Raw genomic sequence first — 26,191 nt, forward strand, 5'->3', positions numbered from 1 at the left:
GTGGCTTCAGACAGCTTCATAGGTTGCGTCTTAACCCCTTGCGCCACCAGGGAGGCTCTAGCTGCTTTCTTAGAAGCAAAAGTAGTGGAGAAGAGAGTAGGCTATGCATTGTACAGTGACAATATGATTTGGAACATTGTAGGAATGTCCTAGGTTAAGAATTTTAATTATTTTTAAATTGGCTAGTACTTTAAATCATTAACATTGTCTTTTATATTTTATAATATTTTAATAATCAAATATACATGTATATTACAAATAAAAGAACTGGTTTAAGGATTAAACAGTAAATTACATTCCATGTTTAAAGAATATCTGACAGAATATTATTTTTAAAAGTTCATTTTTTTATTATTTCTACATTTATTTACACTTTCTTTTTCATTAACCATAACTTTTAATAGTCATGTGACAGTGATCACATTTCTAGCAAAAAAAAAATGAAATTTATAATACTTATCTAAGTTGCATTATAGTAATGTTCCATTAATACTTATGTTCATTAGGAATACTACTATCTTTTCAAAACAATCACTTATAATTTAGCTTGCTTTATTTTAAGAAGATTTACAAAATATACCTTAAAAATAATATTGTTATTCAGGCTCAAGTTCAAGTAGGAAAGAAAAAAAAAAGGAAAGCCAAATGCTATTTTTTGATCAACTGTTTGCCAGTAAACTGTTACTACAAAAGAGCAAAAGTGATAATGATAACCAAGAGCATCAGGTTAATTCTTCTGTTTTCATCAGATACACAATAAATCCAAATTGGGAATGACAGTCTGATTAGGGTCAAATTTCAATGCTATGTGCCTGTACAGGAACCATGTGCCTGTAATAATTTAAGAGTTATTCATCAGACTTATATTACACATTTCTCTTTTAGAATGGATGTATCTCATATATTTTACTTAAGAGATATTTATTTCATCCATAAAGGAAAGTGAAGTATTTTTTTCCCACAATATTCTCCCACACTTGAGTTCTCCCCACTTATTTTCTATGCTGTTGACTGTACACAGCCATCATTTTCTAAAACAGATGAAAGGCTGCTGACAGTGAAAGAAGTCTCACTGACAAAGGTCATATCTCCTCAGGAGTCTCAACTCAAAAGATCACCTATAACAGGAAGCAAGTTAAGCATCTCCTTCTGGCTGAAAAAGATCCATGAAGAAGGGGAAAAAAAATTAAGTATAATCTGATGCATCTATTTCAGAGAGCTCTTTATAACAATTAACAGAAATGGTTACAGTCAAAAAGGACATTTTCAGAGATCATATTAGGCACGGCACATTCACCAATTTAAAAGCAGCCTTAAAAAAAAAAAAAAAACCCTACAGTTTTCATATAAGGGTCATCTATAAAAAGGCAAGAGGAGAAATGGAAATGCAAAATATCTGTAGGTAAAAATATCTGCTGTGCACAGAACAGAGGATTTTGTACCACAAAATTTTCAGAAGGTGCTCCTTTTGATAATATATCAAAATCTGAAAGTGATCTTCTATGTTAATAAAAGAACTTAGGTTTTATTTAGGGTACTCTAGTAACTATAATATTCATGTAAAAGAGAACCCGAAAATCTGCATATCTTTTTACCTAAATGTGACTATGTGACTTCAAACAGAATTAGATTCCTTTTCAATAAAAAATACAGTGCTACATAACTATAGATGATATGAGTTATGAAGTTGAAAAGTTCATTATATTAAAGGAGCAATTTAGGACTCACTTAGGCATGAAAGACAGAAAACCGTCCTTTACGAACGGATGAGAAAAATGTTAAAGCATTCTGAATTTTATGATATAAAATTACTTAATAAAATTAGAAAAGTTGTATTAATGAGAATACATAGCCCAATTTTAATCAAATTTACAAAAAAGTAGGTTCTAATTAATAATCCACTATTGAGGAGGACCCTAAAGAACTCAAATATGCTGGGAAGAACATGCTAGTTTCTAGATTTCATATGGTATGGCCAGTTCAGGAGAGAAGACTAAAGGAGCAAACATTCCCACCCTCATTTCTGTGGTGTAATCAATTAATCTTTTTTCATCTAATCAAACCAAACAATACTCTCATACAAGTGTTCTAACTTCTGGTGGTTTTAATAGAAAACATTTCATATCCAAGACATGGTAAACATCCTAATTACCAAGCTCATCTTCCTCCTACACCCAATCTCTGCCACCTACTTAATTCCCTGTCCAAAAAAAATTACTTAAACATTAAAAAAAAAAAAAGCATATTAGTTTCTCAGGGCTGTTGTAACAAATTACCACAAAGTTGGTGGCTTGAATCAACCAAAATTCATTCTCTCATAGTTCTGGAAGCCAGAAGTCCAAACTCAAGTTATTGGCAGGATTGGTGCCTTCTGGAAACTCTGAGGAAGAATCTGTCCCTGACCTCTCTCCTAGCTTTGGCTGTCAGTAATACTTGGCCTTCCTTGACATGTAAATACATCTCTCCAATCTTGATTTCTGCCTTCACAGGGGCTTCTCTTCTGTCTGAGTCTTCTTTTATTAAAACACTTGTCATTTGATTTAATGTTCATTCAGATAACCTAAGACGATATCATTTCAAGATTCTTAAGCAAAGACCTTTTTTATAAAGTCACATTCTCAGGTTCCAGAATGGCATATGTTTTGGAGGGGTTATCATTCAACTACAGTTACTCCCTTTCTACAGTTAAATCCTAATTACCAATAAATGCTTATTTCTTAAAAGAACTTCAGAAACATGTCACATCATCCTTTTTTAGTTACCTGATTATTCTTGCCAATTAGATAAATTTTGAGGTAAATCTTCCTTTTATAGTATTTTTATTAGTAGTGTAGGCATGGCAAAACAAGTTTAAATGTGTTTACCTCAAAAGAATGTCACTTTCATGAATTACCAAATTAGAAAACTTAATGAGTCTTACACATAAATCTGGGTGAAAAGCATCAGTTTTAGTAATTAGTTTTAATTTCTACCTATATACCCTAATCAGGATAAATACTCTTATACATAAATACACAACTTTTAACTTATTCACATACAAACATGCCCAATGTGTTCAACACTGCCTTTTAATTTTTCATTGTTACTGGTATTCACTCATACACTAAGTTATCAATGTGCACATCTCAAGATGAAGTCTACTTTTTAAAAGAACAACTTCACAACATGAAAATATCTCCAAATTCTCTGCATCAGATGAAAGCACAAAAATTTCAGATTTACTGGGTGTGTAAGATTTCATTATCAGTATTGAAAAAAGTGCTTTCTTTCTTAAATGCATCTTCCCAAAGAAGCAACCTTTTTTGGCAATGACACAAAAAGCAATCCTTCCTCAGCTCTACATTAAGGCTATCACTTACTCACCCCACCTTTGTGCTGTTGCAGAGAAACACAAGAAAGGTGGCATGAAATTTGCAGACCTCCATCACCACCTCTATATACATACATAAACACACACACACTGACTGTGTGCATGACCATCTGTGAGGGTGCACAAGTGTATATACTCACATAAAAATTTTGAAATAGCAGTATAATCCTTCAAGAATAATGTGACTAGTACAATAATTCCCAAATTAAGAAATGATATGGAAAAGGAGACAAGAAATACAGAGAGAGCTGAGGAGAAACAGAGCAACAGCCAGCATAGCTACCATCTTCACACCTATCTACAGAAGGCAAAAGACCAAGTTTGAATAAGGACATTGCTACAGGTGCCTTAGCCTCTTTAGCCAGTATTGCCCTTCCAATTTATACCTTTTCACCGTATGCCCTATTACAGGGAACAAATCAAGGGTAGAAACTGAGAGATGAGCATGAACAATTCATACCTCCACCAGGAATAATGGCCAACTTTGTTTCGACAAGGCCCATTTTTGCAGAGGAAGCTAAAAAGAAAATTAAGTAACATCTATATCAACAAATTCAAATAAAATGACTTGAAAAGTTAATAAACAAAAAAATTCTGTTGGCTAATAAATTTCATCAAAAATCTTTAAAAATATCACTTCAAAATCATGCATTTTATAGAAGTAAACATTCTAAATGTTATATATTAAGAGAGTCATACATTTCCTGTTACAAGTTGTTTGAAGCAAAAAGACCAGGGTTATTTTATTACTACATTATTTGACCTGATGTTGCCAAGTCACGTTGGAAGACTTAGATCCCATTAAGTATTCAGGATCAGAAAAGGCTGTGTCTGACAAGTATGAATTTCTTAGCTACCTGAATAGTGCTCCAGATCAAGCAGTTTAATATATCACATCAGATATGGCAACTTTTCAAGACCAAATCTCTAGTTACTTTTGACAAATGGTTTTACGTTCTGACAGGTGGTCAGGGTTCCTCTTTCCATGTTTATTTTCACAGCTACTTTAAACATTTTAATTATTTCTTTATTTCCATACCCAAATGTACCTGAACTATTTCCCATATCTTAATCCCCACAAAACGCATTCTTTCAGAAATTGATTACATATACCTCAGCTTTTCAATTTAAAACCCAATGTTTTCATACAAGATAACAGAGATCTAAACTAAAGTAGAAAGGAAGGAAGTACACACTGACTAGCAACAACGGATTCCAAGAACAGGTAACCAGAAAATTACTGAAAACATGATTACACTGATACTACTCTGAACAAGTGGTTCCATCAGAAGTGATATGGGGAACAAGAACACTGACAAGTATTTGGTCCCAGTCCTTTGCCCAGTCCTTGGTCCCAGAGCCCCCTGACATCATGCAGGTAAGGGAAAGACGACAGAGTACTGTGACCACACAGAAGACCACATGAAGTGTTGGTGTTCTCGGAGGTCACAGCAGTGGGGTTGTGACACCAGACTATCTGGTTCAAAATCCAGCTCAGTCACTAATGAGGGGCTTGGTAATTCCTCTCTCTGCCAGAGTTTTCTCCTGTATTACAAAGTATCTACCTCCTAGGGATATTTGGCAGATTATGCATTAATAAAATGTCAAGTGTTTTGCTGGTAGACACACACCACGTGGTTAGCATTAATTATTTTCATTATTATTTTCATAATCACATCATCCAATCCTAAGGAAAATAAGTCAGTAAAAAACTGAATCTCAGAGATATTAAGTTATAACTACCAGTAATTAAGAGCTTGGAAGAGAAACATTACAGATTCATTGATGTAATCTTTACAATGGCAACTGTCATTTTATATCTCCCATTTTAGAGGAGGAAACTGATCTAAAAAGGGCAAGACCTAAGATACAACTTCAGTTCTGTCTGACCCAAGTCCTGGTCCTTGCTCCTACTGCAGAGACTATTAAAAGACTTTTCTTGACTGGGAATTTCAAGTGCATCATCAGGTTTAACTGTTGATTTTTTCTAAAAAGACTACTCAACAACAGGAAAAGAATAAATATTTGAAATTATCTGAAGAGTGAACACAAAGTTCATTTTTAAAAGTTATGTTTCAATTCTCACCTGCTACTCTTATATCACATGCTAAGGCCAGTTCAAGACCACCACCTAAAGCCAGTCCATCTATTGCTGCAATCGTTGGCACTGGAAGATTAGCTGAAATAGAAAAAAGATTTTATTCTTCCTCAGTAAGACTGTTACCTTATACTATATGATAAGATTTTTCTAAATTACAACATACAAATTTCATTTTCATAACTGGTTCAAAAACTGGTTAACTAATTTTTTTTAATTTTTTATTGTAAGTGTATTTTTTTATTTTTTTAATTTAAATTTTATTTTTATATTCCCCATACAATTACAACCCCCTTATTTTGACCCCATCCCTTTCCCGCCCCCCACCTCCCCATAGAGTGTCTCTGGTTCATAGTTGTTTGTTGATTTTGATATTTTTCTTTCTTATAGTTATTCTTTTTCCTGGTCCCTTATTTAAGTTTTCTAGATTCCTGCTAGGAGTGAGACCATTCAGTATTTTTTTTTTTCTTTCTGGCTTATTTCACTGAGCATGATCCCTTCCAGCTCCATCCATGTTGCTGCAAATTGCATGTGTTTATCTTTTTTGAATGCTGAGTAATATTCCATGGTGTATATGTACCACATCTTCTTGATCCAGTCATCTATTTTTGGGCATTTGGGCTGTTTCCAAAGCTTAGCTATTGTAAATAGTGCTGCTATAAACATAGGGGTGCAGGTGCTCTTTGGAATTGATGTTTCTGTGTCCTTTAGGTAAATACCTAGGAGTGGAATTGCTGGATCATATGGAAGCTCTATGTTTAGTAGAGGACCCTCGCAGGCGGCCAGAGAACAAACTGGCGCTGCAGAGGCTGAGGCTGCAGGCAGCCTCGCAGCCCAGCCCTCAACCACTGCACCACCAGGGGAGGCCCAAACTTATACAGTGTTTTATGTCAACTACATGTTAATTTTTAAAAGCAAATAAAATTAATAAAAAGGTATCCTGGAAAATCTCTCTTCTCCATAGGCATTTGAATACATGAAATTCTATAGACAGAGTGGTCCATTCCTTACCCCCTTTAAAAATATACAAATTTGCTGAAGTACAGTGTCTTATTAATACATGAAGGAACTGATCTGTCTTATCCTGAAGAGTAAAGCCTAAAAAGGCTGGGATGGAGTACATGTAGATGCTGCCACCTAAGGCAGAAGCTTTCCTGGGAGAGAAGGGATGCACCAGGTTTGGGAATGGGGTATGTTTCACTATTTGAACCTGTCTGTGAATGTAAAGGACAGGACACATTCAAAGGTGCTTCAGGTAATGACCTTTGCTACATACTTGCTTAAAAAAAAAAAAAGAACAGCAGCTGTGTCAGTATTTACAGTCAAGAAACATGTTTAATGAAGAAATGATATCTAGTTTATCTGACAAAAAGAAAAATAAATAAATAGCAAGCTAAATTGAATAGTTTCCAAAGTTATCTTAAGCCACTGCAAATAAAGGTCTCAATGTTTCTTCCTTCCTAGAAACTAGATCTAGAAATCAGAGATAAGAAGGATGATGTATAATCTAACTCTCACTGGCAGGACATCTCTAACTGACCTCTCCTTCACATGCTGTCTACCCCTTCCATTGCCTCTTTCACATTTTCTACAGGATGACCTCACTAAAATTTAAATATAATCATAGTATTCCCCTATTTAAAATTAAACAATGGTTTATTCCAATTCAGGATTAAAAATGGAGAAAACTTTTAGTCCAGCACAGAAGATATCTGTTAAACTAAATTCTGCCTTTATGCTCAAGCTCTTCTCCAACTTCAGACACAGCCTCCAAGTTCCAGCCCCAAATTAATTAAAGTAACTCCAGACTCAATCCCTTCCAAACCTGTGTGCAAGCTGCCCCTTTGCCTGGAAGGCCTAACTAGTTCCTACCTATCTTTCAAGATATTGTACAAAAGTTTCTTCTTTATGTTTCCATGGCACTCTGGACATACTTTTCTATCAGAGTTCACTACCAGAATGCCCATCCTGAAACAGATCTTACCTCTTGGATAAAACTCAAGGTTTTTCACTGCCATTTCTCTACTGCATTAAGCCTGGTATTCACCCTAATTGTCTTTTTATTATAGCATAACTCAGAGATACTGCAGGTTTAGATCCAGACCACCACATAAAGTGAGTATCACAGTAAAGTGAGTCAGAAGATTTTTTCGGTTTCCTGTGCATATATGTTAACACTATAATTTAGTCTATTTTAAGTGTGCAACAGCATTATGTCTTTAAAAAAAGGTGCATGCCTTCATTAAATACAGTGCAGTCACATAAAGTGAGCACATGCTGTTAAGAAAAAGGTACCCATAGATTTGCTTAATTTGAGGTGTCCATAAATGTTTAATTTGTAATCAAGATGTGATCTAGCCATACAATGGAATACAATTCAGCTATAAGGAAAGATGAAATGCAGCCAATTTTCAGCAAAACGGAGTTTAAGAGAATACGTATTCTGAAAAGCAAGACAAAACAGTAAAATCAAATACTGGACATTTACATAGCAGACAATTTGATAAAGTAAAACCCTTACAAAACTAGTCAACATCAATAAACACCATAAAGGCCCTGATGTTAAGAAAGACAAGGAAGAAAGGAACAAGGAGATACAAGGAATTGGGTGGGGGAGGGAATTAAGAGGGGGAAGTTGGTAAGAATAAATCAGTATCTACAAAGCTCAATAAAAGAGAGCATGCCTGTATTAACTTTTTTCATTTAATGCTTAAAAAATAATGACATGGATACACAAAGTCCTAGAAAACTCTAGAAAAGAAAAACTGCACAGCATCCCTAAGCTGGAAAGGGCCACAGAAGAGAGTAGGGTGTTCTCTCTCTGCCAGGTAAAACACTGATCCACTAAGTGCTGAAACATTCACTTCACATCTGCAGGAAGTTGGTTTTTCAGAAAGAGAAAGAACACAGGCTAAAATACATGTACTGGTGAGTTCCAGTTTCTTTGAAAATTGCAACCCAAATATAGTAAATAATGGTTGTCTCAACCTCCTTAGATTTTCCCCTAAAGTGGAAATAAGTGGATTTGATACTCATGAAAAAAGAAATTTTTCTTCATATCAAAGTGTGTACTGAAAATACAGACTACTAAATAGAAGGGATTGAAGAAACAAGTTAACTATAAATTACAAAGGTAATAATCCTTAACTTCATAAGCCCTGTACCATAAAAGAAAAAGCAGAGGAAAAGTAGAATCCTGGTCATTTGTAATGTTCTTAATACTGCAACACAGAGAGAACAACTGACTCATAAGGAGTTGACAAAGCTTTGTTCATTTTTATTAGGTAGTATTCTCAAATAAGAATTAGTCTCAAACAAGTCCATACTTATTTATAAGTATCATAAAATAAAATTATACTTAAAAATCACACTTAACCAATGGGGAGCTAAATAATATTTTTTAAAAGCAATGTCAATAAAATAGTGAAAGTATTTAATGCACATTTTAAAAAAACTAATAAAATTGATTACTAAAAATGCCCTTCCTTTCCCTTCATTGCAAGAACACTAAAAGATTTAATGTTTATAAAATATAGTCATGGGGAACATGTTCAATAGAGAGGTTTCTGGTTCCACAAGACTTGGAGTAGGGGGTTTCTAGAAAGCAGTGGTAGGAAAGGAGAAATAAACAAAATGCAATGTGCTGACATGAGAGATGAGAGTTCAAGGGGTCAAGTCAAAATTAATAGTTGCACAAGTTTTCTTAATTCTAAAGTCAGAGAAAATAACACATTTCTCCTATATGCTTATATCTTTTGGAAGCAGTGAAAATTATTTTAAAATTTGAGAACTAAGAAGGTAACAAGCTTTCTCAAGGGCATGGGAAGTGTTTTCATATAACAATTTACATGAAATATAAAACACAAAATGACAAGAAATGTGGTTCTTACATACTTTCAAATCATTAAATAGGCTATTTCTGGATATTAATCAACATACATTGCCATTATATAAATTAGTCTATAAAACTCTTCCCACTAAGTAGAACAGCTTAATTAATATTCAACGAGTAATTAAATTTCAACAATTTATAGTGTTATAAATCCTAAGTTTCTAAAGTAATTCTAATTTTTGCCTTAAAGATGTTTTGCTTAGTAAATTATTTTCAGGAAAATGTGAGTCATCTCAAAGCAGAGGCTAGTTTCACAGCTATCAAACATGCATGTTTTTACATCCAGTGTTTCTTCTTAATCTTAGAGGAAATGCAGCAAAACACACCTGTAGAAGGCACATTATCAGTTTCAAGGAACTGAGGAATATAAAAATGACAGTTGTGTAAGAGTGCAATGGAATGAAATAGGAACAGTCATGATTACTGATGCCCAACAGTGATAGGAAGAAATTATGACTCAATTGTTATGCAACCAATGGGATCAGATACTATTTTGAGTTTGGTACCAGGAAATGAGCCAGGTATGACAAAGAAGATAATAATCCTTTGAAACGCTCCTAAAATATTATGAAAGCAAACAAAGTTTTGCTATTTTAAGAGAAAAAATAAGAGCTGCAAAGACAGGCTCTGGTCCACTTCCAAGGCGTCAAGAGACACCACCAAGAGGGTTAACAGGTCAGAGGATCAGGAATATGGAGGAATGGGAAGTGAGGGTCTGTCCTCAGCTCTCAGATGGATATAACACATAATGAACATTTTCACGTTACTAGAAAAAATATAACCAATTTGACCATTGAGGGAAAATGCTAGTGTCAGTCATGATTTTAAATTTGGTTTTACTGTAAGAATGATGTTCTTGTAACAAAACAAAGAAGTCATATTTCAAAAGAAAGGCCCACATATTATAGCATACAGGAAGTCTGACTTAACAGAAATCATTCAAGAAGAATAAAAGCAGGTTAATTGAAAATCACAATAAATTCCTAACTACCCTTAATTTCAACTAAAACTTTACCCTCAGCTTAATGTATCTCCCATCATTGAATTTCAAAGGAATCCTAAGAACAAAATAAAACCACCAGTGCACAAAGCCGGTGGACTTACTGTAACTCAGCTCTTCTGGAGGCCCCAGCAGGCCCAGTAAAAAAGGAGGCAGCATGAAGTTCAACAAATACACTTTACCTCGTCATGGAGGGTGCGAAGAGGGGTGTTCCAAATAGAGTCCCTTTTCCCAGGAGTCAGAAAAGTGACCACTGAGAAAAGCAGTCTGATTTTTCTAAGCCTATCATTTAGCCACCTGCCTCATTATCTTTCTATATTGTTACCTATGGGTCCAACAAGTACTATAAAGTACTTATTATGTGTGGCTACTGTCCTGAGAACCTGACAAATATTACTGCAACCTCCTATGACACCAGCCTTCTGACCTCAGAACTACTATACCTTCATTTTACAAATGGAGACACAAGGCACACAAGAGCTGCTGCCACATGTCTGGTACAACCACAGTTTGAGCACAAGTCAGACCTGGCTCCTGGGTTTTGCTCAGAGCCACTACTCTCTATCCACCATTCTCAAATCCCATTTCCAGAGTCCCTGAGGAAGACTCAGCACTTTAGGTTACACGTCCATCCTTCCCCATGGACCTATGACCCAATATCTGAGGGGGAAATGCTGAGACTCTTGAAAGTCTGAAGAGCACACTGGCTCTGTGCTCTTAATTTCTCTAGACCTGGAACAACAGAGCTCACCAGATCCACATGGGGGAAACCTGCGGTCCACTACAAGCACCAGTCAGTTGACAGTGCCTAAAGTGTTGGCAGGAGTTTTCCCTGGGAATCCCCAACCCATACTGTTGCCTGTACATAAATGCATAGGAAGAGCTAACATTTTCTACTGAAATTGAAAATAAAAAAAAGCCTCCAAGGAGAAATGCAGGGAGGAGATGCTGGTGAGGTTAAGTCACTACACACTCCCACTCAGCAGCTCTGTCTAGAAGATTACAATAAATTTAATGGTATCTACCATCTACCAATGCTCTGACTATCAATTAAAAAAAAAAAAAAAAACTTGGCACTTCAGATGTTGCTTGGCATGGCAAACGTAGTTATTTCCATTTCTGATAAAAGCATATACTGGAAGTATATTAGTCCCGCCTAATCTATGGGAGATACATTTTTATGTACCCAATGGACAAAAGAAAGCACAGATAGTACTAAACCCTATAAATGCCATGTTTTTACATATACACACCTACTTACGATAAAGTTTAATTTATAAACTAGGCACAGGGCCTCCCTGGTGGTACAAGGGGTTAAGTACCTCACTATGAAGCAATCCGCAGCCTCTGCAGCACAAATTCAATCCCCGGCCAGCCAGGGAGCAACCCACATGGCGAAGCAGACCTCTCCTGTTTCACCAGCTGCTCCCCTCAGCAGAGTATTTCATCAGTCTGCCTGTTCTGTTCCCCACTGTCTCTGGTGAATCCTCTCACCCCCCTGCATCTCTAGCCTGTACCCTAACTCTTGTATGCATAAATAAATAAATCTTTTTTAAAAAATAAAAAATAAACTAGGCACAGTAAGAGATTAACAAGAACTACTAATAAAATAGAACAATTAAAATATGGTGTAATAAAAGTTATGTGAATGTGGTTTTCCCCTCTCCCTCTCTCTCTGTCTCAATATCTTATTGTAGCTAGTATTTTCAGACCATGGTTGACTGTAGGTACCAGAAGCTGCAGATAACAAAACCACAGATCAGGGGAGACTACTGTAGTTTATTTTTACTTGGTAGGAAAAAGATGTATAACGTCAATGTTCTGCCTCACTAACTGTCAGCATCTATCTATAACTTTGCTATTCACAGTGTGCTATGTGGACAGCAGCATTAGCAGCACCTGGAAGTTTGTTACAAATGTGGAATCCAGGTTCACCCAGGCCTACCGAGCCAGGATCTGCATCTTAACAATATCCCTCAGGTGAAGCTTTTGCTACCTCAGCTAATCCAGAGAAGGCATGCCACTCTCACGGTCCCACAGGTAACACAATGACCAAACTACGCTGATAGTGATGTTCACACAGGATGCAGTAAGAGCCTTAACTCCTTGGGTAAGACTTGTAAGATATTAAATAGATATACATAAGTGTTTGTAGCAGCTTTATGTGTAACTATCCCAAAATACATACAACCAAAATGTCCACCATGAGCCACAACCACACAACCGAACACAATTCAACAAAAAGAAACCAACCACTGATACAGGCTAAACACCAATCTCAAAAAAACTATGCTGATTAAAAGGTAACATACAAAATTAATGGATATGTACATCATCTTGACTGTGGTGATGATTTCATATGTAATTTAATGTAATTTAATGTAATTAAATTACAGGACCCCTTCCACCTAGACTTTGTTTGCCTAAGCTTCCTGTTATTGAACCCCTAGGCTAATAGGAATTCTAAAAAACTCCAGTTTGGGGCCAATCACCAGTGAGAAACAGACCCTGTATTCTGCAGAGGCTTCCTGCTCTGGGGCAATAGTTCCAGAACCACCTGAAACGTGATGGCTGCAAAGATGCAGGTGGCAGAGGACCAAACTTGAAAGTGACTTAGGACTCATTAACATCTAAAATGCACACCCCTAGATGGAGACATAAGATGCTAATGAAACATGACATATGAAGAAGCATGTAACCAGTCTATACATGTCCCGGTGTAGCCAATCAAGACTGTGGCTCAGGGCAGATGCCACCACTCTCCTATTGCGTGATCCACAGTATATGCCCCTGGTTTGAAAAATATTATTTGCTGTTTCAAAATTTGTGGGAGATTAATTAATGGAAGCCAAAATCTGTAACAAGTACTTACTTTAATATGTGTCATTTATTTTATTCCAATAAACCCATTTTTAAAAATTATATTTCTTCATTAACAGGAATTATGAATTCAACAGAAGAAAGTAAACTAGTTTCCTTACATTTTATAAACAGGTCAGTTGAGAAATATAATTTAAAACTAATAAATTAAATGATACAAAGTCCATTTAAAATCATAAAGAAAACACTAGGAAAAAAGGATTAAAGAAAAAAGTTTTAAACTGGAAATATATGAATTCATTGGTCACAGTAGGTCAACAGAATTTTCTAAAGAAACAGAGGATCAAGTCAACTACATAAAGTTATAATAATTTTTAAAAAGGTGGTATGAAAGTACACTTATGCATTATCAGAATAAATCCACACACAGAACAAACAAAAAAACAGATAGTATATTTAAGATGATTTTTTAAATGTCAAATCACCAATATCAGAAGGCACAGGAAATCATGAGAGCCTTAATACCAAACACATCAATACACTGAAAGGAGCTGTATACATCTAGTAAGAGAAAGAAGCCAACTAAACCCACCCATAAGCAGAACAACAGAGGAACATCTAAAACAAACAAGAACATAAAACTTATAAAATTTGAAGGATGGTTATGATATCACAGTCAAATATAAAGAAAACATCTCCTAGTCTTAATAAATAAAGAAAGGCACTTTATAAGGTTTAATCCACAATGGAGGTCTCGCAGTGATAAATTTCTACATACCAAATAACACAGCAGCAGTATCCATGAAGCAAAAACATAATAAGCAATAAATTCAAAACAGTACAAATATCACTGCCATTTTATGACCAATATGCAGTAACTAAAAAAAAAAACAAAAACACTAGCTAATTGGGGACAAGTATGATGGCCTGGAAGTGTATTTTCCTCCCTATTTTCATAGCTTAGCAGAGAGCTGGCTCAACATATGAGGACCAGCAAAAACGGAGGCTCCACCCCCAGCCTCGGAAAGCACTTTCTAACAAGGCAATTTTCCCAACTAGGAAGCATCCAGCAAACTTGGTTGAACAGAAGTGTTCTTCTTCCTTAAAACGCTAAACAGCTCGAGTAATGCAGATATGTGGCCCACTCCCCTATAATTATGGCCCCCAAATTTCTTCTACCTCAATGAATTATTTATATATCTAAATGAATCATTTTAAAATGAATTAATGGGTATATCCTTGGCTCAACTATACCTTCCTTCATATCTTTTGGAAATAGGTTTGTCCTGCAAGACAGCCTCTCCTCTATACTACTTTGAGAAATATCCTATGAGTCTTGCAGCACTGGCTATAACTGGGGCAAGCTGGCCTACCCTGGTAATCCATGTAAGCCAAACTCCTTGCCAACAAATCTAAAGCTACAACATTCAATTTAGCTAATATCAATAAATAATGATAATGTTTTACCCATTTTCTATTTTATTCTTTATTTCACAATTTATTCCAAGCCTAGGAAAGGAGGAATTCTATTTATTAAGGATCCCTCAGATACCCTAATAATATATATATAATATTTTCTATATTATTGTCTGTAATAGTAAAAAACTACCCAACTGTCCATCAATAAAGGAATAATTACATACATTATAGTATATCCTTAGCAAATAATACTAGGAAATCTTTTTTTTAAATGCAGAGGTAAAAAGTCCACAATGGAGAAAACTATATTCTAATTTATTCTTAGAAATAAAGTTTTTCAGAAACAAGGTCTATCACACAGCCAAAGAACCAAGAAAACAAGAAACAATAAGAACCAGTAGGGAAAAAAACACTTAAAAGGAAGATTCATATAAAATTGACATTCATAATCCTCAAAGACATGATGCAAAGCAAAATACTGCAAACTATAAAAAGTGATGTAACAGATTTTTTTAAATCCCCACAGGTTTTTAAATGAAATAAAAATGTATTGCTTGTTGTAACAAATCTGGTGGAACTTATAAGAAAAAGCACTGAACTATCGGATGGATGACAAGAAACTACTGAGCAAGAAGTATGAAGAAACAAACAGAAAGAAAATACAGGTAAAGGAAGAGGTAGAGAAATGAAGAACACAGTAAGAAGGTCCAAGACTTGTATACCTGGCAAAAAAACAAAATCCTGAAACAAACATCTGTCTACATCTAACTTGATGAGCATAAAATAAAGCAGCAAATCAACACTTATTCTTGACTAAGAAAAGCAACAAACTCTAAACAAGATGAAACTGAAGAAAATTCCCTGAACTTGACAATTATTGCAAAATATTAAAAGCTGATCAAAGCCAAATAAAGATAAGGATGAACAGAGCCACTTCAAAAAATTGGAATATTTGTAGTAAGGGCCTTAGCCAATGTGGAAATATATTTAAAATACATGATTAAAATATATTTGGGGGAAAAAATAAAATTGTATTACACATAATGAACTTCCCATCTGGAAAATATAAGAAAATTTATTGAGAAATAACAATAACTAATATAAGTAATTAAGTTGGCATAATATAAAAAGAGTCCATAAATTTTAACAGCTTTCTATAGATCTACAATAACCAGATTGCAATAGAAATGAGGGAAAAACCCCAATCAAGGGAAAAAATGCAATAAAACAGTTAGAAAAAATACAAGATAAAAACCAATTTGAAGAGAAATATAAAAACTTTCTCGGACATTGAAAATGAATGACCTCTCCTAAAATAAGAGTCATGCATCTCATAAATGAAAAGATAAATTATCACAAAAAGGTGATTTTTTTTTTTTAAATTCCAATCATAGAGTATTTTTCTCTTAGTCTTACAAAAACAGTAATCCTAAAATCATCTGTAAGAATTGATGAATGGAAATTACCCAAAAAAATCTTCCAGGAAAAAAGAAAAATGAAAGGAACTTAGTACCGTACCCTGTAGACATTGAAACTTTTTATTTTAAAAGGTACTAGATTCAATTATGTGACACATTAGAAGACAAAATCTGCAATGAAATTTAACAAAGATTAATATAGAAGTGGTCTTTGAATAAAAAGGCAATAATTAAATAACGCTTATGGAATGGAGGATGAAGGATGTGAAAAGGCAATTTAAAGAAAGGAAAAGACAGTCTAAATTCAAAAAGATAAGCAGCACAAAGTATCTAAGAATACAAATTTAAACATTGTGATGCTTTTTTTTTTTTTAACCTGACAAACTTAAAAAATAGCAATCCAACTGCTGAGGAAATAGGTACTGTTTTTAATGGGAATATAAATTACTATAATTGTTATGAATATAATCATGTAAGATCAACCATGATTCTTAGAACAGCAATTTCATGTTTATAAATCTCTCCTATAAAAATACATGGGACTTCTGTACAAAGACATCCACTGCTATATCATAAATAACAAAAAAAAAAAAAAAAAAACCACAATATGTTCATAAATATTAAGAAATAATTTAAAATTCTGGATAAGACACAATGAATTACCAAGCAGCAATAAATTTAAAAGTATTAATAGACTGATATGTGCTGATACAAATACAACACCAAAGTCTGTAATTCTAAGGAAACAGTACGATCCTATTTATGTAAAAATACAAAAAGATACAAATATATAAATTTATAAATTTATTTGTACATGCAGTTATTTAAGAGATATAGATACTTTCAGTTGAAGTTTTATGCCTATGCCTTACATTTCCTAATAACCTACCTTCATATGCCATATCACTCACAAAGGCACCTTTAATTATGAAATATTTTTCAAAATTTTTAAAATTAAATATATTATATACTGTTTCATAGCAACCAGGTGTTAAGTCATTATTACCTAATTGTACAAGTATTCTGGCCCAAGTTTTTATATAGAGACAGGGTGCATTTGAGGTCATTCTTCAGCATGCTAAAAGCAGAATTTAATTGTGCTTACCAATTTCATTAATCACTGCTCTTATTTTGGAGACAAAAGGACCAACTTCACTGGAACTCATTTTCACTCTTTCCTTAAGGTCAGCACCTGCAAAGTGTTTTATTTACAATCTTGTTATAAACAAAATTTTAAGGCAATAAATTGAAAAATTAAGACTTGTATATAACATCAAGATCAACTGAATTTGTTAGATGAATCATATTATCTAGATTTTCCTTCCAAGTAACCATCAGAAGGAAAAATAAAATATCTTTTCATACATCCACCATGTGCTACTTGTATGTTGATACATATAGCATGGCAGTCTACTTAGGAAAGTAATAGTTCTCAAACTTTGTGCTCTCCAGATTTCCTAATACTCTAAGAAAAAGAAACTTTGTTTAGATTGTATCTGTCAACAGTTACTATACTAAACACATTAGTGTTAAATCAAATAACTACAGTATGCCACTTCCTTGTTCTCGAAAAGATATTGACAGTTTTATCCACAATTGCTTTTGCCCATAGTGCAAATACCCACCCAGTGACAAGAACAAGCACATATGAGATTCACTACTATGAAACTCATTCTGATTTCATGGATGCCCTCCTTGGTGACTGCAGACCACATTACAGAATCACTGACTCTAATGGACGAGCAAGTGGATAATTTCATAATTATGAGTTTACCCCAGAGTCTTAACTTTGAAACAGAGAAAAATAAACATGAGATTCCTAAAGAGATCATTTGCCCTATGGCTCAACAAAGACATTCTTTTTTAATAAAATTAAACTGAGAAAAGGTCGATCCTATTTAAATTAACAGACAAATGAACAGCAAAGTAAAATTGAGAAACAGAAGGTACACACTCAGCTATTCACTCTCATTAGCCCATTATAAATTGATCCTGACTGGATAAAACATCAAGTGCCCCGCGGCTAGAATATTCTGAACCCACATATTTCTTGTGGATATAAGAATTACAAATAACAAAGCATATACCCTACATCCCAGCAGCTCTCAGGTATCAATATCGTAGCAAATTTCTCAACCATATGGCTGAGAAAACATGGGCATAAGATTCAATTTGGCATAAATAAAATAGCAAAAAAATTGGAAATAACCTTAATACCCATCAAGAAGACTACTAATAAAACCTGGACATATTTATACGACAGAATGTTGTAGGTATGGTGTGAAAATAAAGAAATTAAAGTATAAAGATGGATAAACCTAACAATGTTGGAGGGTATATTACCAGATGTGTTTATAAGAATTGCAGAAAAATATACTAGAAAATAAATATTTACCTATATCAGTCTTTAAACTTGATATATATCTTTATAAATTGATTTTTTCCATGAAGGATTAAAATATAGAAAAAAAGAAAAACATTAGTAGGGTCAAAAAAATTCTAAACTAGATAGATGTAAAAGATTGCTAAAAGTGGTTCTCAACCTTTTCTGTTCCCATTATTGCTAAGAGCAGCTCAAAAACCTCACTGATAAACAATGTGTTTTCTTGAATATTTTTTATGCTTATATCCAAAAATTTTTGCCATTTAAGATTAAATGGTTACAAGAAATGCAGTACCCTGCAAACATTGCAATTATACAATACAATTGATATTTATCAGTGTCGCGTACCTAGTGGAACCTACATACTATGGTGACTTAATTCTCAAAATCATCCATGGCTCAAACATCCAAACAAACCCTTGCTTTACAATATCACACCATTTCTTTTCTTGATGAACTGATTTATACTCCATTTTCTAATAACTGTTTGATAAAACTGATGCTTATGCTTAATATCTTATTGATCACTCTATCACATTTCTCTGCAACAAAATATGTATATAAGTTAAATTAATTTTATTAAAGTTCCTATGACTATGAAGCACTAAGTTTAAATGTTTTCCTCTGAATTGACTTTCCATTATAAGTATTATGAACACACAGCTGACGGAAACATAAATGTACTACAAACCTAGTAACTATCAAATACTAAGAGTAAAACTTTTATTAAAAATATATCTCGGGCCTTCCTGGTGGCACAGGGGTTAAAGACAGCACTATCAAGCTATCGCCAGCCACTGCAGCATGAGTTCAATCCCCCTGCTTCCCTGGCACAGGGTTGTTAAAAGTCTCAGCACTATCGCGAGCCACCGCAGCATGAGCCACTGCAGCATAAGTTCAATCCCTGGCCAGGGAGCTAACCCACATGGCATAGCAGACCTCTCCTGTCTCACCTGCTGCTCCCCTCAGCAGTGTATTTCAGTAGCCTCGCCTGTTCTGCTCGCCACTCTCTCTGGTGAATCCTCTCACCCCCTCCCACCCCGTACCTCTGGCTTACACCCAGTTCTTGTATGCATAAATAAATCATTTTAAAAATATGTATCTCAATGATATTGATGGGACCATCTCCCTTCCATTATTCCGTATCTATGCATGAAAATCATTTATTGCTAGAATGAGGAAGGGTGTATGTATTATTTTTATTCATGTTGAGAAACTTTCTCACATAAAGAAATTTTAGCATCATTACCCAATTGTTTTAACTCCTTTAGAGCTAACTGTTGAAAAATCACACAATAACCAAGAAACATTTAACAGTTCCATGACAACTCTATCAGGTTGTCTTTAAATTATGCTGAAAGCAAGTATTGGAATGGCCATAAGAAGAACAGGATCCAGTTGAACTTTTCAACCCTCATATTTTAAAAGACAACCACCCTCTGTTTTTTTTTTCTTTTTTTTCTTTGGGGGGGAGGGCAATTCAGAGGTATTTCTCCCTCCTGGAGCAAGGAAGAACAGTAATATCTGAAATGAATGTTGTAAAATGCAAGAAGAGCAACCCTAAAGGGAAGATGGCAAAGAGTAATTATAACCTACAAACCAGCCAGAGAAGATTTATAAATGAGCACATATGTCAGCTGTGTATCAGCCAGACTATTTGTACCACCTGAATGGCTGGAAGTAATAGCCCAAACTAAGGGGTCACTGCTTTAAGTCACTTCCTTCAGGGTGAAGCTGCTGGGTCATATGGAATACAAAAGAAAATCTTTAAAAGCTAGCACCAAATTGTTTTCTGAATTATTTCCACCTCTTTACATTGACACCAGCAGTGCATTATCACCAGTGCCCAGTCTTGTTACTTGTTACACTTAGTTTTGCCCATCTACTGGAGGAGAAATAGAAGTTACATTTTCCTCAATAGTAAGAGATGAAGTGCCTCACAAGTCTGTCCAGCACTGTCTAGCAGAGATCAAAGTCATTTCTGAACCCATCCAATTTATATACGTATGCTGTCAATCCAAGCACTCTCATTCCTTGTATTCTCACTCCAAACAGGCTTTTATTCCAATTTCATTCAACCCAAACATCAATCAGGACAAGATAACCAAGTACTTCCATGCAGCCCAAGCAAATCTTAAACCTTAAAGCAACACCACATGGAGCTGATTCTGTGAGAGTTCTAGGGCACTTTCCATAGAAGACTATGAGGCTAGTGTCTTGTTTTCCTCTTCTGTATGTTCTTGTGTGGTGATTGCCATTACAAATAAAATGGGAAGCAGTCTTTTATTATTCTCTGGAAGAATGTATACAAAATTGAAAATATTTGCTCTACAAATGTTTGAGTAGAATGCTCCTCTCTCTGCGAGCATCATGGTCCAGGCCTTCCATTGTACAGTGATTATATGAGTTTTCTACTGTAAGTCAGATGAGGTTTTATTTTATTTCCTATTTCACCTAAATTTTCAAATTTATTTTTGGCATAAAAATTCTTAATATTATTTTATCAATTTAAATCTCTGATATTTACACCTATGATGTCATTTTTCAATCTGAGTATTACTTCTTTGTTCCTTCATCTTTGCTCAATCTTGCCAGAAGCTTGACTATTTGACTTTTCAAAGACCCAACTTGGACTTTATTATCCTCTCTTGTTACTGTGTGCTTTCCATAAGTTTACGGTTATCTTCACTTACTTCCTCGTAACCTAATTGGATTTATTCTAGAGTTATTTTTTGTCATCTTTTAAGTTGGATACTTAAGCTTATTCATCTTGGTCTTTATTCTTTCCTAAAGAATCTTAACTGTATCACACAACTTTCAAAAACTATTCTTCTTAGAATGAATCTTAATGTGTTATATTTTCCACTAAGATTCCTTTGTTCAGTTTTAAGTTATTTCTAAGTTATTTTAAATTTCCCAGTGTTGGGGACTTTTTCCAGTGGCCTTTTGTAAGTGACTTCTACATTAACTGCCTATAGTCCCAGAACACAGTCTCTGAAATCTGTGGTGGTTTTATACTCTACCAGATGGCTAATTTTCATGAATATTGCATGAGTGCTTGAAAAGAATGCACAGTCATCAATTGCTGAGGGTGATGATCCCCACAAGTTCATCACAGCATCCCTCAGGAGACCAGGAAAATAATCAATACCCTTTATCTGCTACAGCCAGTAGACCACTTGCATCCTATTTAATATTTAGGTCATTTTATAAATAACTCACCAAAAAAACCCCAAAATAGTGAAAAAAGCAAATTTATTAGGAATTTCAAAGTTTAACAAACCTGTATTTTTAGTTTATATTTTCCTAGCATGTGCATATATGTATACACACCTACAAATACATGTGTAAACGCTCACACACATATAGACACCATATAGAACACACACACACAAACACATGTGACAAAGGTTGCATCAGTTGAATGAAACTTTTCATCAACTGACACACACAAACCTGGAACACAAGTTTAATAAAAACTGATTCCAGACATCAACATATCTCTAAAAGGTTACCTACCATTACTTGACATGACTCTTCTTGCACTTGCATTGCACAGTGATTCTAAAAATTTTGTTCACTGATAATTTTGTTAAGATATAGTCATTTTCTTTGCTCTTGATTGTAAAATATTTTCATTTTTTAATTTAAAAACATCAATCAGAATGATAAAGCCAATGATTTGGTATCATTCTATGCCATCTAGTTCCTTCCTATCACCTGTGTATACATTCCTGTCTTCAACACTTTCTCTTACAAGCTATATCAAGTATATGTTCTGCCAAATAGCATATGAAATGCATGGATACTGTCACACATCCTTTTTGCAAAATGGGATAGTCCAAGTTCTTGTCACAAAATATTGCATAATGAAGTCCTTCCTACCAAATCACTAGCTGGATGTGAAATCCATATTTCCTTTTTATAAACCACAGAAATATTGCTCACTAACCATTTCGTGAGTTCAAAAAAAATCATGTAGGACATATTGTCTGATGACTAATAGTCTAAGAGTCTAAGATTTCATTTATATTGATATGATCAGGTTCATCATACTGATTAGGGCCTAAAGACCTGCAGTCTCTTTTCATCATTATTATCCATCTCATAAGTATGAAATGTCTTCCTCTGTTAACTTTTCTACTCTTGGCCATAGGGGAAAAAATTATAAATTTTCAACTACATTCAATAAAATCTAAAAGAAGACTACAATGATAGTACCTCAAGACTTCATCTATATTTTCTTAAAAGATGATGCAATTCTTCAGGCAGTGCAATAAAAAAAACGCAAAATGAATACAATAGAAAAGATTTGACTATTGTACCATCTTTTGCGGCAATATTATCATAATTCAATTTTCTTACTTTATTCTTTCTTTGCATAGTTGGAAATAATGATGAATAATGAAAAAAATTCCTAGGATGATTCCTAGGATGACAAAATTGCCAATATAAACATACAGTTAGCCCATAATGTATTTTAGATTCATAAAAAGGTTCAATGGACTCGCACAGTAATTGCAAGAGGAAATGAGTTTTGAATTTCAAATAAATTTTTCTATTCTGCAGACCTCTTTTAAAAAAAAAAAAGCCATGACATATCAATTCACACAAGTAGAACTATTAAAAAAGTCTTAAGAAAGAAAAGAAACTCAAAAATTAAATCTGGCTCCAGGAGACTTTAGAGAAAAACTATAAGTTTACTGACCTTCTATACACTTACTTGATTTCTTTTCTATTTAATCTATTAATTACTGAGAAAAGAGGTAAAAATTCCCATTAAAACAGTGAATTTGCAAATACTTCCTTAAAGCATTGTCAATTTTTGCAGAATTGCTGGACTAGAGCAATCCTAACAGTCTTATAGTTTAATTTGTGATCAATTTTCCCATAATTGATGATTATTATCTACTATATATTAAAAATGGAAAAATTGGTGCTGCTTTAGTCTGCATCTATGTCAAAGGTTGAGATCTTAATTGGTGAGGGGATTAAAGATTAGTCCTAATTATTACAGAAAATTTGTAGCCCAGGTTGAGAGTGGAAGAGGACCTGGTAAAGTACAGGAACATAACCTTCTTGTTACAACTACCATAAGAGTTTCCAAAGCATTAGAAATCAGTAACAACACTGTCTTAAGTACTTTTAGTTTGGATTTCATCAGCTGATATCTGAAACCAACATTTACTCCAATTAAACATAAAATTTCTATGCATAAAAATATATAGAAAATTGTAGTTTCCAGATCCACATATAAGAAAAATGGAAGTTGCCGCTCTGTCTTAACAAGTAAAAGGCTACTGAGAAAGTGGAAAAAATCAACAACACTTCTAGGATCTGTTGGAAAGATGAGGTCGAAGTGCAAACCCCTGTCCCCAACACTGAAAAGACAGGTAGAGAAATACACAGAACCGCAACATACCAGAACAGAGATTCATGAGTGTGGGAACCAGTGCTGAGTAGGAAAACCAGAACTATAATTGATGAACTGTCGGAGGCACACCAGAATTACTGAGGGTTTAAAAACTCTGGGGGAACTCAACAATTTTGTGAAATTTACCTCCAGGAACATAACCAGATTCTCAAAGTAAATATTGGTGGAAAATCCCCTCCTACATCTGGCAGGAGGAAGAAAACAAGACACTTCTGAAATACCAAAGCATTCTTTTCTTAATAAGGTCTATCCTCAGGGGAAACTAGTTAACCAGAGCTTGCTTGGGGTTGTTAGAGCCCAACTGACGTAGAAGTAAGTAAATATTCAACTTCAGCCCCCTGTAGTCATCCAGTCCCACCTACAGGGAACAAAAAAAAATAAATAAAAAACTCTAAGAAACAATTGTGAAGTTTACAGTTCAGAGGCATGTAGGGTGAGATAAAGTGTAGGAGAGAGCAAACTTAGCATTCTATACCTTGCAAAATTATCCTTTAAAGGTCAAGGAAAAACAAATTCTCAAACAAAAATGATGTATTTGTTACTGATAGACCTGCCTTGCTAGAAAAGTTAAAAGAAGTTCTTCAGAAGAAAGAAAATTGAATAAAACTTCCCAAATTTGAAGAAGGAAATGAAAACAGACATATACAAAGTTAACAGGCTGTCATACTACCTTAGTGAAAGGAAACCTACAGCAAGTCACATAGTAGTAAATCTTCCAAAAGCCCAAGTCAAAGAAAAAATAATGAAGTTGACAAGAGGAATGAAGCAGATAACCAATAAAGGAACACCAATTAGGTTAATGACAGACTTCTCTGAAGAAACCCTACAGGCAAGAAGAGAATGGAGTGACAAATTTAAAAAAAAAAAAAAAAAAAAAAACAAACCTCCACACAAATGCCAGCAAAAAATTCTTTATCCAGCAAAGCTCCCCTTCCTAAATGAAGGGAATAAAATATCAGAGAAACAAAATCTTCAGGAATTTGCCACCATTAAACCCCCATTCCAAGAAATAGTACAAGGAGACTTAGGATCTAAACCAAAAGAAGAATGAACACAAAGATGTGAACAAGGAATTAAACAGAACCACAAAGCAAATAACATACTGGCAGTAGCAGACTTTCACATATCAATAATTACCCTAAACATTAATGGACTAAACACATAAATGAAAGACACAGAGTAGCATGTTGGATCAGGAAACAATCCAAACTTCTGCTGTCTCCAGGAAACACAGACTGAAAATAAAGGGTTGAAAGACAATTCTACAAGTCAATGGAACCCAAAAGAAGGCAGGGGCAGCCATACTAATATCAGATAAAGTAGACTCCCAGCTAAAAAAACGTGACAAGAGACATAGATGGACACTATATAATGATCAAGGGCACAATACACCAGGAAGACATAACACTCATCAATATAAACACACCAAATGAAGGAGCACCAAAATACATTAGAAAATTACTATTCTCTCTGAAAACAAACATTGGAGAAAATACATATGTGGTAGGAGACTTCAACACCCCACTCTGAACCAATACACAGATCAACAAGACAGAAAATAAACAAGGACACAATAGCCCTTAACAAAGATCTAGACCACATAGACTTAACAGACATTTATAGGATATGCACCACCAAAAACTAAATACACATTTTTTCTCAAGTGCACAAAGATCATTCTCCAAGATCAACCAAATACTGGTTCACAAGACAAACATCAACAAGTAAGTGAAGACAGAAATCATACCAAGTATCTTTTCTGACCATAAAGGTACCAAACAAGAAATCAACTGCAAGAAGAAAACAATGAGATCCTCCATTGTGTGGACACAGAACAAAATGCTACAGAAAGAACACTGAGGTTTAATGAGGATATCAAAGAAGAAATTAAAAAATACCTTGAGATGAACGACAATGAGGACACAACTCTCCAGAATGTATGGAACACAGCAAAAGCAACATTAAGAGGGAAATATATAGATGTACAGGTCCATATCAAGAAACAAGAAAGAACTCAAAGGAACAACCTAATCTCTCATCTCAAGGAACTAGAAAAAGAAAAAAAAAAAAAAAAACACAAAAGCAGAAGAAAGGAAATAATAAAAATTAAATTAGAAATAAATGAAATTTAAATTAAAAAAACCAGTTCAAAAGACATAGGAAAACAAAAGAAACATAAAAGACAAATCTCTAGCTAGACTCATAAATAAAAAGAAGGAAAACCCAAACAAATAGGATCATAAATGAAACAGAAGAAATCACAACAGACAAAGCAGAAATCCAAAGGATAATCAGACATTACTATAAACATTTATATGTAAACAAGTTCAACAATCTAGATGAGGTAGACAAATTCT

At 34.3% G+C, this 26,191-nt stretch overlaps 1 protein-coding gene across 1 annotated transcript in view; it reads right to left on the reverse strand.

The window, feature by feature from the left end:
* AUH (AU RNA binding methylglutaconyl-CoA hydratase) overlaps positions 1-26,191 on the reverse strand; it is a 119,468-nt gene that overhangs the window by 69,444 nt on the left and 23,833 nt on the right. Inside the window, exons 4-6 of the mRNA XM_037494512.2 lie at positions 17,123-17,209; positions 5,457-5,549; positions 3,831-3,887 (exon numbers count right to left, since the gene is read on the reverse strand). Coding sequence (XP_037350409.1) covers positions 3,831-3,887; positions 5,457-5,549; positions 17,123-17,209 — 237 coding nt within the window. The remainder of the gene's footprint in view (positions 1-3,830; positions 3,888-5,456; positions 5,550-17,122; positions 17,210-26,191) is intronic.

The sequence above is a fragment of the Talpa occidentalis genome, unplaced genomic scaffold (genome assembly GCF_014898055.3).
Source record: "Talpa occidentalis isolate TD23 unplaced genomic scaffold, MPIMG_talOcc4v2.1 talOcc4.7, whole genome shotgun sequence".
Classification (NCBI taxonomy): domain Eukaryota; kingdom Metazoa; phylum Chordata; class Mammalia; order Eulipotyphla; family Talpidae; genus Talpa; species Talpa occidentalis.